The sequence below is a fragment of the Solanum lycopersicum genome, chromosome 12, assembly GCF_036512215.1.
Source record: "Solanum lycopersicum chromosome 12, SLM_r2.1".
NCBI lineage: Eukaryota > Viridiplantae > Streptophyta > Magnoliopsida > Solanales > Solanaceae > Solanum > Solanum lycopersicum.
Window position 1 is genome coordinate 66,335,808 of NC_090811.1, and position 11,289 is coordinate 66,347,096.

Below are 11,289 nucleotides of genomic sequence, written 5' to 3' on the forward strand. Positions count from 1 at the left end.
TCTGATACGAGTCTAAATTAAACGAAAGTTGAGATAAAAACATAAAGGGAAAGGTAAATATTTTCCCTTCATTTTGTTTCTAGAGTACTTATGGATTTTTTTTTTTGCAATACTAATTAGTTTGACTTGTTATATGGATTTTTTTTTTTGCAATTTTTATATTTAACATGTATATATAATAGATGATAAAATTTTTTTTTATAAAAACTCTATCTCCGTCACTCTTCGAATAACATGGATTCAGTCCAACAAACAAGAGCAATCGCCTGCTTTTTTGTTTTTGATTTTGTTTGATTTTGTGTGTCTTTTTAATAAATAAATTATTTTCCTCTGTTTTACGTGACCAAAATTTTCAATGAATTAATAATTCTACAAATTTGAATAATTGCAAACATGTTTATTGATACCAAAATTTAATACCGGCCAAGGTGCTTATAATAATAATAATAATTATAATAATATAATTAATATGCTCTATTTTTGTGTATGTGTCTCCAAAGCTACGAATAAATATATTATTTTGGCTCGTAGATACATAAAGACACTTATTATTACTCTGCTATCTCCATACTCATCTCATCGCATTATTCATTTTGATATCGGCTAAAACAATTCAAAGCTACTCTTAACATGACGTGAGGAAAAAAAAGTCATGTTGTTTGACTTAAAGTGGACAATATCACGTCAAGTCAAGTGTATCTTTTGGTTTCGCATCAATCAAAGACAACTTTATTAGATCGAAAAATTGAAATAATAAAAAACAAAGACTCTACTAAATAAAGATCTCTACTAAGTTGCAATATTAAAAATCTATTTCCAGTCTATAAAAGCCTTTTATAGCTCAAAAAACATCAATTTCACAAAAAAAATTTAAAATGTAGTCAATGTACACAGGATACAATACTGCAACTACTATGTGCCCTTTTTGTCTCTAACTAATGTAATATGTACAAAAGTGTGACACTCCAACTTACGATAAGAAGTTTCACATCGTCAAAGATGTTGTGTATACAAGTAACCAGGTCTTCCAACTTACGATAAGAAGTTTCACATCGTCAAGATGTTGTGTATACAAGTAACCAGGTCTTACACACTTCCGTGCGGATCTAAGCCCAGAGCAGACAGTATCACAATATCACATAAGCACTTGTATTTTCAGTTCAAAGGAGAGAAAATACTATTTGAGGACTTGGCTGGTGCAAATGTACTAGGGTTCAGCTCTGGTGAAGAAATACAAGGAAGTATTTCGAGTGTTGAACGAGGAGAGTGGTGAGAAGTTGCTCCATAATCGCACGTTACAGAATGTGATTGATGGCTTGTTTCACTGAAACATGAACACAAGTTTCCCTTTGTTGTGTAAGATAAGCATAATGGTCAATTGGAACGATCGATGATTTCATTGACTAAAGAGTACTCTTGAAATGAACCAAACATTTACGAAAGCAAAGAGAAGGGCTCGATAAGTCACTAGTACCCGTTATATGGAGATTTTGTTTGCCTAGATGAATTCAATTCCATGATATGGTTTGTCATGTCCTTTGGACTCTGCAAAATGTCGTAAAAGAGGTAATGAATGGAAAGTTGAAACAACTCGAGAACAGAACAGTGAAACAGAAACAGAAACAGAAGAGGAATCTAATAGCATTATGTTAAGCATTAGTAAGCTTGTAGTACTTACATGCAATTTCATCCGCGAAAAATCTTCTGAGGAACCTGAAACAGTAGCACTATTTTCACGCGAATTAGTATTACTTAAGAAAGGATGCTCAAGTAGCATCAAAGCTGTTGGTCTATCTGCAGGTTTCCTCTGAAAGCAGCATCGGAGGAAATCCTTTCCTTCCGAAGACAACGTTTCTGGTACAGGTGGTGATTTGTTTAGTGCACTGAACATAGCTTTCACCTAAAAAATGAAATACGCGATGGTTTACACACCACATTCGGAATCACAAAAAATATCGGCCATGATTTTGTCTTGCTTGTTCCTTCTCAGCTATGCTTCTCGAACTCTTCAAAAACACTATGGGTTGCATGTCGGATCCATCAAAAATAGTGAATTACGTAGCATTTTTGGAGAGTCCGAGAAACATAGCTTCTTAGGCATATGCTAGTATGTAGCAACATGATGGGCTCGAAGTTTACTAACACGGCTTACCCCGTCTAATCCACTCCAAGGGGGCTGTCCAGTAAACATTTCAATTACAGTACAACCTAGACTCCATATATCAATAGCACAGGCAAGTTCTGGATTGGCATCTTTCCGTAACATAGCCTGCATTACCTGCATGAGACGAAAAAAAGAAAACCTTAACAACAAGCAAAAGAAACCAGCTCGCTAGTATTGGAAAGTAGCTCCCGAATACCTCTGGAGCCATCCAGTGTGGACTCCCTTTTAGCGATAGCTCAGTTGCATGACTCGACAGCTGAAAAAAGGGAAGCATAATCATATTACTGCAGTAATGCTAGATGATTGCTTTATCAAGTAAAGTATATCCATACGTTATTTGATGCAATCGTTCAATTTTGTAAGTAGAGTGCTGTATCAAGTATGAAGTTCATTTTAAAGTCTACACGAGAAATGAAATTGGCCGAGGACAACAGAATTGAACGATTGCATCAAGTCACGTATTCAGTCACACATCTTAGTTTCCCCCCTTTTACAGTTCACTTCTGTCATAAGGGAAAGGAAGGAGATGCAGTACTTCGTGATCATCGAGCCATGCCAAGATTACTCTATCACGTGTGCTTGCTTTACTTTGGAGTAGAAAAAGGTTTTTGCTTTTTTTACATTTCCTAAAGGATCTGGTCTCCCAGGAGCAACTATACCTCATCCAAAACGATTAATGCTGGAGAAAGGGAAAGCAGCATAAATAGGATGGCGTTCAAAATTGGCAACCTTAATAGCTGAAACATATAACTCATTTCATACTACACGGAATAGTATGCAAGAGAACTCAAAAACGTTACAAAAACGTAATGAAAGAGATTAGAATATTCTATTAAGCTTTAGAACTTTCCGAGCATACATGTTTTGCTAATCCAAAGTCTGCAAGCTTGACGATTCCTGATGCATCGACAAGCAAATTTGCCCCCTTTATGTCCCTATTAAGCGAAACATCAAGCCAGAAGAGTTGAGAGTCATATTAGCCAACCAGATAAAGCATTCATTTCAGTCAAATTGAATCGTCGATATATAGACTTTAGTAGCCTGTAAATGGATCATTAAATCAACTAACATTACCACCTTCGTTAAAACAGGCAATTTACCTGTGTATCGTCTTAGTACTGTGCAAGTAAGCCAGGCCTGATACTATATGTCTCGTAAAGTTTCGAACTATTGACTCTGTCATAGCTCCACCATGATCCCGGACAAACTTATTAATTGATCCTGGATGAACATATTCCAGATATATGCAAAAACTATCTTTCATCTGAACATCCAACAGCACTTAATCCATCAAAATGTTTGAAAAGAGATGTTCATATTGTTGGTATAGAATTGTTCGAAAGAAAGATGTTCTTACTATTTCACTGCCGTAATATTGAACAATATTTTGGTGCTTCAACTGTCGGAGAACTCGTATTTCCTAAGACAATAAAAAGAATAACTAAATATGTTTCTTCATAATCTATCTCATAGCTTAAACTGATGAAAAACACTTAATAGCTGTTCTTGTATCCTATAAGCAGGACATTAGGACTAACCTGTTCTAGCTGCTTTATACATTCGGCAGATTTAGGATCATCTGGATTGAGATCAACTTCTTTCATGGCACACAAAGCACCGGTTTCACTATAAGAGAAGAAATGAAGCGTTACATCGACAGCTAAAGTAGGAACTCCCAAAATGCTAACTTTAATACTTACCGGTTAGTAGCTTCATATACACTTCCATAAGTACCACGACCTAAAAGTTTCCCCTTTTGCCATTGGCCTTTTACATATGGTGTATCTGGTTTATCCGTATTGTTTTGAGTGGTGGGTAACTGTGGCTGTTGTGAAACTCCGGGAGGAAGTGGTAGAGGGTGCACATTATTGCCTTCAGGCCAATCCACAGGACTTTCCGGGAGTGATTTGTGATGTGAATGCACAGCAACATTTTGGTGATTCAAAGTTTTGTTTACTAGATTTTGTCGAGCTGGGCTACTAAGGGGAGAATGATCAGCACTTTGTGTAACCCTTGCTGTCAAAAGTTGGGCAGAATAACCTACCCATCTATCCGAAGAAGTGGCTGTAGGTGGTGATGCCTGATGAAATGTAGGATGGAAAAGGTCTACTGTGCTATATCTTATCGGGCTAAGATTCGGACTTGTAAAACCACTGCCTGGAGCACTTCTAGCAGGGACATTAAGCCTGAAGTTCTCTTCAACACTTTTAGAATTCTGATCCTGACTGAAACGTCGACGACGATAAGTTGGAGTAGATGATCTTTTATGCACAGGATTTGCCATCTCCACTGGAGTTTGATGAGAAGGATCCCTGCAACACACAATATATTTGAGTTTTGACATATTGTTAATCATCATCTCTACGTAAAGTACTCCTATCTAAACACAAAATCTGCTGCCTCCATGATTTCCTATTAAACTAAGTAGGAGTTATCAACATATTCCTTTAGTTTTTGCGTATCCATGAGGAGTTTTTTTTTATCATTTCTGATAAATTGTTCTTCCAAGAGAGGTCAGGCACAAGGGATCAAGAATTCTATTAATCGGTTCGACAGGAAACACCAAACCAATGCCTTTGAAACAGGTAGACCAGTTACTTTCCATCAACATCCTTCAATATGAAAATTTGGTGCATGAACAGATTTAAACATCAACCTATTACCTATAACACGCCTTCTGGACATAGCAAGGATAAAGTGAAAAAAAAGGAAAAAGAAGCTTTTCAATTCTATCAATCGGAGTTTCACGTAGCTAATTCCAAGTCCATATAAAAGAGGACGAATGATAAAGAATATTGATGCTGGTGAAAAACTTGTTAACACATGATCGTCCTCTAAACACCGAAAACAGCTCAGTTTTCTTACCAATAACAGACATTATAAAAGTACAGGAAACAAACAAAAGAACTGGTTTGAGTGGAATGAGAAGGACATACAACATTTAGAGGTGTTTGTGTAGGCTTAGTAAGCACCAGACACACTTACGAGCCAAGTACTTATTAATGAAAATCAGTCGAAACTCATTAGTTGGTCACCTCCAACTTATGACATTTTAGCTTATAATCACTTTTATTTTATCTCAAATATCTTTTGTAATCCCCGAAATACCATCTTCAAGACAGAACAACTAACTCAGCTTCATTCTATTAATGTCGTTCGTCTTTATCATTGTATATATACTTATTTATCAAAACCATCAATTAAATACCATCAGTTCCAACAACACTTCTATCCAAACACGTAACTACTTATTGATATGTTTCATTATCTAACACGTATTAGCTAAGTTAGGATACAGACAGTTAACAAATGATCAAAATTGTAAACATTTCCTCATCAAAAGCAAAAATAGTGATCAAGAAATTACAACAACAGACCTTATAACAGCAGGATTTGAAGCATCCCCTTGGAGTACTCTGGTAGGCAAATTAGCATCACTAGTACTTTGTTTTGGCACAGAATTGAACTCAGGTAATGGCAAAGGATGAGGCTCGACGGATTTAGACCAACGACAACGCTGTTTAATCTGAGTTGATTGAGACCCTGATGATCCTGAATTCTTATAGGAATCAGGGGAAACAGGCATAGATTGAGAACCAAAATCATTATGCTGCAAATCAATCTCATCATCACCAACATGTCTCAATTTACGTAAACGAGTAAGCCGCTTTCCTCCTCCACCTCCAGAAGTCTTAGGAGACTCATGAGAAGGTGAAGTAGAAGCAGAAGAACTTAAAAACAATGAAAATGTTTTCCTCGAAAATGGCATTTCAATTGTTCAAACAGGCGAATTCAGGATCCAAAGTCAGTAGATTCAGAAGGAGTATCAATATATCAAGATATGTACTTAAGGATCAAGAAAAATAACAACAATATCCATTACTAAAAAAAACTATGTCATATGGACCAAAATTGAGCAAAAAAAATCAAGAATTGCTTGAGGGGTATAAAAAGATAAGTAGTAAATCTTCACTATGCTTCTACTAGTACTAAAAACATGGCATAAGGACAAAATTTGAGCAAAAAAATTTCAAGAATTGCTTGGTGGGGTTGTGGGATTTAGGCTAATTGAAACTCTTCAAGAATAGATTAAAGAAATTAAACTACTATATGCTTCTATTAGTACTAAAAACATGTCAAGATCATAAAAAAGGTGAGATTTTTTTTTCAAGAATAGAGAAATTAGAACACTATCCTTCTATTAGTACTAAAAACATATCAAAATGACAAAAAGATAGATTTTTTTTTTCAAAGAACAGAGAAATTATAACACTATGAGTACTAAAAACATATCAAGATACAAAAAAATGTATTTTTTTTTTCAAGAATAGAGAAATTACAACACTATGAGTACTAAAAACATATCAAGATACAAAAAAAATGAGATTTTTTTTCAAGAATAGAGAAATTACAACACTTTGAGTACTAAAAACATGTCAAGATGACAAAAAAATGAGATTTTTTTTTTCAAGAATAGAAAAATTACAACACTATGCTTCTATTAGTACTAAAAACATGTCAAAATGACAAAAAAATGAGATTTTTTTTTCAAGAATAGAAAAATTACAATACTATGCTTCTATAAGTACTAAAAACATGTCAAGATGACAAAAAGCTGAGATTTTTATGTCAAGAATAGAGATATTAGAACACTAAGCTTCTATTAGTACTAAAAACATGTCAAGATGACAAAAAAATGAGATTTTTTTTTTCAAGAATTGCTTGTGGGGTTGTGGGATTTTTAGCCTTTAAGGCTTGTGAAAATGGAAATTCTTCAACAAGTAGTTGGTTTTGTTGTTGAAAAAAACCATAGAAAATTCAATTTTTATTGTCAAAATGTTTGAATTTTGAATATGTTAAGTACACTTCCTATGTTAAAAAAAAATAAAATTGGAAGTCAGAAACACGATACCTTTATTTTGTTTTAATTTTTGATGTATGTAGTATAGTCAATTTGTCAGTATTTACGTGTGTGAACATCCTTAAAAAAATGACATTTTTTTTCCAATTCTTTACCATGTCAAGGTTGACAATTGACATTTGACAAGTACTAAATACCGTGTGAAAATAGAAAATAAAATAAAATAAAATAATCACACGTACTGCAAAAAAGATGCCATGCTAGTGAAGTCATCTAGTCATGAGTCACCAAACCAGAGGTCGTGATGAAATGATAAGTATTTTTTTTATTATCAATAAGAGTTATGGTGTAATACGAGAATGTTTCAATCCAACTTCAAAGATTTCAAATTCAAACCTTGAGCATGGAGAAAATCTTGTTGGGAGCGTCACTCTTTAGTCGGAGCTTCAATATGAATTCTAGAAAGTAGGGAAACCAAAATAAAAGTACTCTTTTATTTTTAGTCAGAAGTTTCGAATTCGACTTGTCTTCACGATGTAATGGTAAAGTTGGTGTTGTTGTTAAAAATTTGAGTGATTTTTGTGAGACATTTTAAATCGAATTCAAATTTAACTAAGCTTTAATATAATACTGAATATGACGATAATAAAAAAAATGGCCAGTCATGAGTCATCTCTTTTTTTTAAAAAAAATAAAATATGAATGAATTGAATAGTTCAACTATATTGTACGGATTTTTCTATTTTTTTTTTTTTGAAGAATTTGCTTAATGATTTTGAGATATGCTATATTTTTTTTTTTTATAAAAGTATTACAAGTTGGAGCTGGTTATAGCTTTAATTTAACAATTTAATTAACTAGTTTCTCTATCAAGTCATGTAGCACACGACTTAGTAAACTAATATTAATATTAGTACGTATTCTTAAAATAAAAAAAATTATATATATCAAAGAATAATATATAAATTTTGTAAATGATAATGAAATAGCTAGGATATTTGTTCGCGTTACATGTTCACAATGTACCGGATATGAAGACGAGTGACTTATGCAGATCTAATATTTAAAATAAGACGAATCAAATTGTATATATTTTTTAAAGATCTACTGATTTAATAAATTTAAATTCATCGAAAAAAATATCAATTTTTTTTGTTCCAGTAAAAGAGAATTTTTAAATTGATAAACTTTCTAGAAATAATTTATTCGACTAATTCAAGAGACTAATACATATTAAAGTTAGAGTCAAACATATCTTATTATACATAAAAAAAATTCTTGCCCTTCACTTTATTTGATGGTAGGTAGCTTCTTAATTCTTACTAGGCAATTGTCAACATGCTTAATTATTGAAAAATATGTCACTACTATAGTAAAATTAGAATAAAATGTTGAAAATAATTCAAGGATTATCATAATGTGAAGTTTGTTTGAAATTGCCTAGTGAGTGTGTTTAAATTTTGCTATTGAAATTAATTAGAAAAAGTTAAAATTAAAAAAACGTACTCCTACAACAATTTCATATACAAATTCTTTTCCAAGATTATATTGTATGAGTTTAAAGAAAGAAAAACATCATCATATATTAAATAATAATCTTATATTAAGAGATATGATGATGTAATTCTATATGTATTTAATATTTTACGTGCTTCATTCATTGCTTAATTAATATCCTTGGAAGATTGGTGGCGGTGGCGATGCGTAAATTGAACCGATATTTGGTGGAAGAACAACATGTTCGAAAGTTGGTGGTGGTGAGTGGACCGGAGGTGGAGGAGAGTGGGCAAGTGGTGGTGGAGAATGTACTATAGGTGGTGGTGGAGAAGAAACAGGAGGAGGAGAGTGGACGGGTGGTGGAGGAGGAGAGTGAACGGGTGGTGGTGGAGAATGTACTTGAGGTGGCGGTGGGGAGTGGACCGGAGGTGGTGGAGGGGAGTGGACGGGTGGTGGTGGAGAATGTACTTGAGGTGGCGGTGGGGAGTGGACCGGAGGTGGTGGAGGGGAGTGGACAGGTGGTGGTGGAGAATGTACTTGAGGTGGCGGTGGGGAGTGGACCGGAGGGGGTGGAGGGGAGTGGACGGGTGGTGGTGGAGAATGCACTTGAGGTGGCGGTGAGGAGTGGACCGGAGGTGGTGGAGGGGAGTGGACGGGTGGTGGTGGAGAATGTACTTGAGGTGGCGGTGGGGAGTGGACCGGAGGTGGCGGAGGGGAGTGGACGAGTGGTGGTGGAGAATGTACTTGAGGTGGCGGTGGGGAGTGGACCGGAGGTGGTGGAGGGGAGTGGACGGGTGGTGGTGGAGAATGTACTTGAGGTGGTAGTGAGGAGTGGACCGGAGGTGGTGGAGGGGAGTGGACAGGTGGTGGTGGAGAATGTGCTAGAGGAGGCGGTGGAGATTGGATAGAATGTGGTGGTGGTGGTGGTGGAGAGTGGACGAGAGGTGGTGGAGAGGAAACAGGAGGAGAATGTGCTAGAGGTGGTGGAGGGGAGTGAACGGGTGGTGGTGGGGAATGTACTAGAGGGGGCGATGAAACGGCTTGTGTAGGAGGAGGAGAAACCTTCTTCGGGGTGGGTGGTGACTTAGGGTTAGGTCGAGGTTTTGGTACTGGTGCTGGTTTCGGTGGCACTTCATTTCTTACTTGAAGGTCCTCCACATTTAGCCTTACTACAATCAACAGGCTTATTCACAATAACTTGACATTCTTTTTGAGACTTTTGTTTCGCTCTACCAGGCAAACAATTATTCGTATCATCTAAACTCATATCTTTCCTTGAACGCGCTTCACAACCTTTAGCCTCTCCATTAAAGTAATTAAACGAAAACACAAACTTCTTCAAACTCAACGATGAACATAGATTCTCCGGAACAAACCCTGTTAAAGTATTATGTGAAATATCCAATTCCTCAACATGTGAAAGACCATCAAGTGTCTTTGGCAATATCCCAGAAAGCAAATTCCCAGCAACATTAAACACTTTACCATTCTTCAACAACCCGACTTCAACGGGCAAACATCCACCGATATCATTGTTCATAAACACAATCTCATCCAAATTCGACATCTTCCCAATGCTACTGGGTATACAACCATGAAACTTGTTATTAGCAAACACAATGACAGAAGCAGAAGAGTTACCAAGAGTCTCAGGGATAGTAGACACGAATCGATTATTATTCAAGAACAAAGCATCAAAGATCTTTATCAAACAACTGTGGAGGCAACTCACCTTCAAAGTTGTTAAACCTTAAGTCCAAGTACTTAAGACTAGACATGTTCAGAACAACTTTAGGGAAAGGGCCAACGAGACGATTATTACTAACATCAAACTCATGCATCAACGTAAGCTTCGAAAAACTCTCAGGAACAATTCCACAAAATCTATTGGAATTTAGATGAAACAAAGCTACATCTGTCAATAATCCTAATTCTACAGGAAAATAACCTGCTATATCTGCATGATTCATATCAATCCCAGCAACAACAGTGACATTAGGATCATCTAAAGCAGGCGAACAGAACACGCCTTTATAGTTACAAACATCTGGACCTTTCCAATTGCTAGTGAATTCAGAAGGGTCAGAATATATAGCTTCTTTCCATGACTTCAACGCAATATAAGCACGTCTAAGCGTAGAATTAGGAAATGTATATTCTACATTCACCTCGAGTTCATAGTTATCAGGTAAATTACCATTCTCAGGAAGTGTTGAGAGTTGTCGTCGTGCAAGCAATGATGCTTCATGATCAGAGAGTGCACAAGAGGAAGAAAACAGAACAGCAGAGATCAGCAACAAACTGAGAAAACATCGATACACCTGCATTTTTTAAGGGGAATTTCTGACTAACAAGCTGCCTCGGAAGAACCAACCCCCAAGGCTGCCCCTAAGGAAGATGATATACAAAAGAACTATATATTAAACACAAAAAACAATTATTGAAGATAAGAAATTTTCATCATATAAGAAATGAAGATTGATTTTTTCACTTTTTTTGTGGGAGATATAGTTGTTGTATGAGGTCAAATTATGTCAATGCAGTGTATGAATTGAGTCAGTAGGGCAATGGTAATGAATCATACAATAAATTTCACCACAGAATAATAGAGGAAACAAAGGTAAACCTTAAATTGCTCTCAACTCATTACTCACAATATAAACAACAAACAAAATGAATGGATCATTTTACAAACAAGTAGGGAGATTTAAAAATTTATAAACTTTATACTCCTTCTGTCCCCATTTTATATGAGTTAGTTTGACTT

General features: G+C 35.6%; 2 protein-coding genes across 2 annotated transcripts; both read right to left on the reverse strand.

The window, feature by feature from the left end:
- Positions 1-813: 813 nt before the first annotated feature.
- On the reverse strand, positions 814-7,098 carry LOC101259033 (mitogen-activated protein kinase kinase kinase 5-like). Its single transcript, XM_004252783.5, has 11 exons — positions 5,542-7,098; positions 3,865-4,476; positions 3,703-3,790; positions 3,522-3,584; positions 3,265-3,428; positions 3,024-3,099; positions 2,361-2,420; positions 2,153-2,278; positions 1,679-1,900; positions 1,475-1,545; positions 814-1,324 (listed from the first exon to the last, which is right to left on the reverse strand). The coding sequence occupies exons 1-11, from the start codon at positions 5,931-5,933 to the stop codon at positions 1,156-1,158; spliced, it is 2,043 nt and encodes a 680-aa protein (XP_004252831.1). The 5' UTR covers positions 5,934-7,098; the 3' UTR covers positions 814-1,155.
- A 1,336-nt stretch (positions 7,099-8,434) lies between these two features.
- LOC101267008 (pollen-specific leucine-rich repeat extensin-like protein 3) lies at positions 8,435-10,849 on the reverse strand. Its single transcript, XM_069292754.1, is given in 3 exon segments — positions 8,435-9,653; positions 9,655-10,218; positions 10,220-10,849. Coding segments are annotated over 3 exon segments (2,154 nt in total). The 3' UTR covers positions 8,435-8,693.
- Positions 10,850-11,289: the final 440 nt, after the last annotated feature.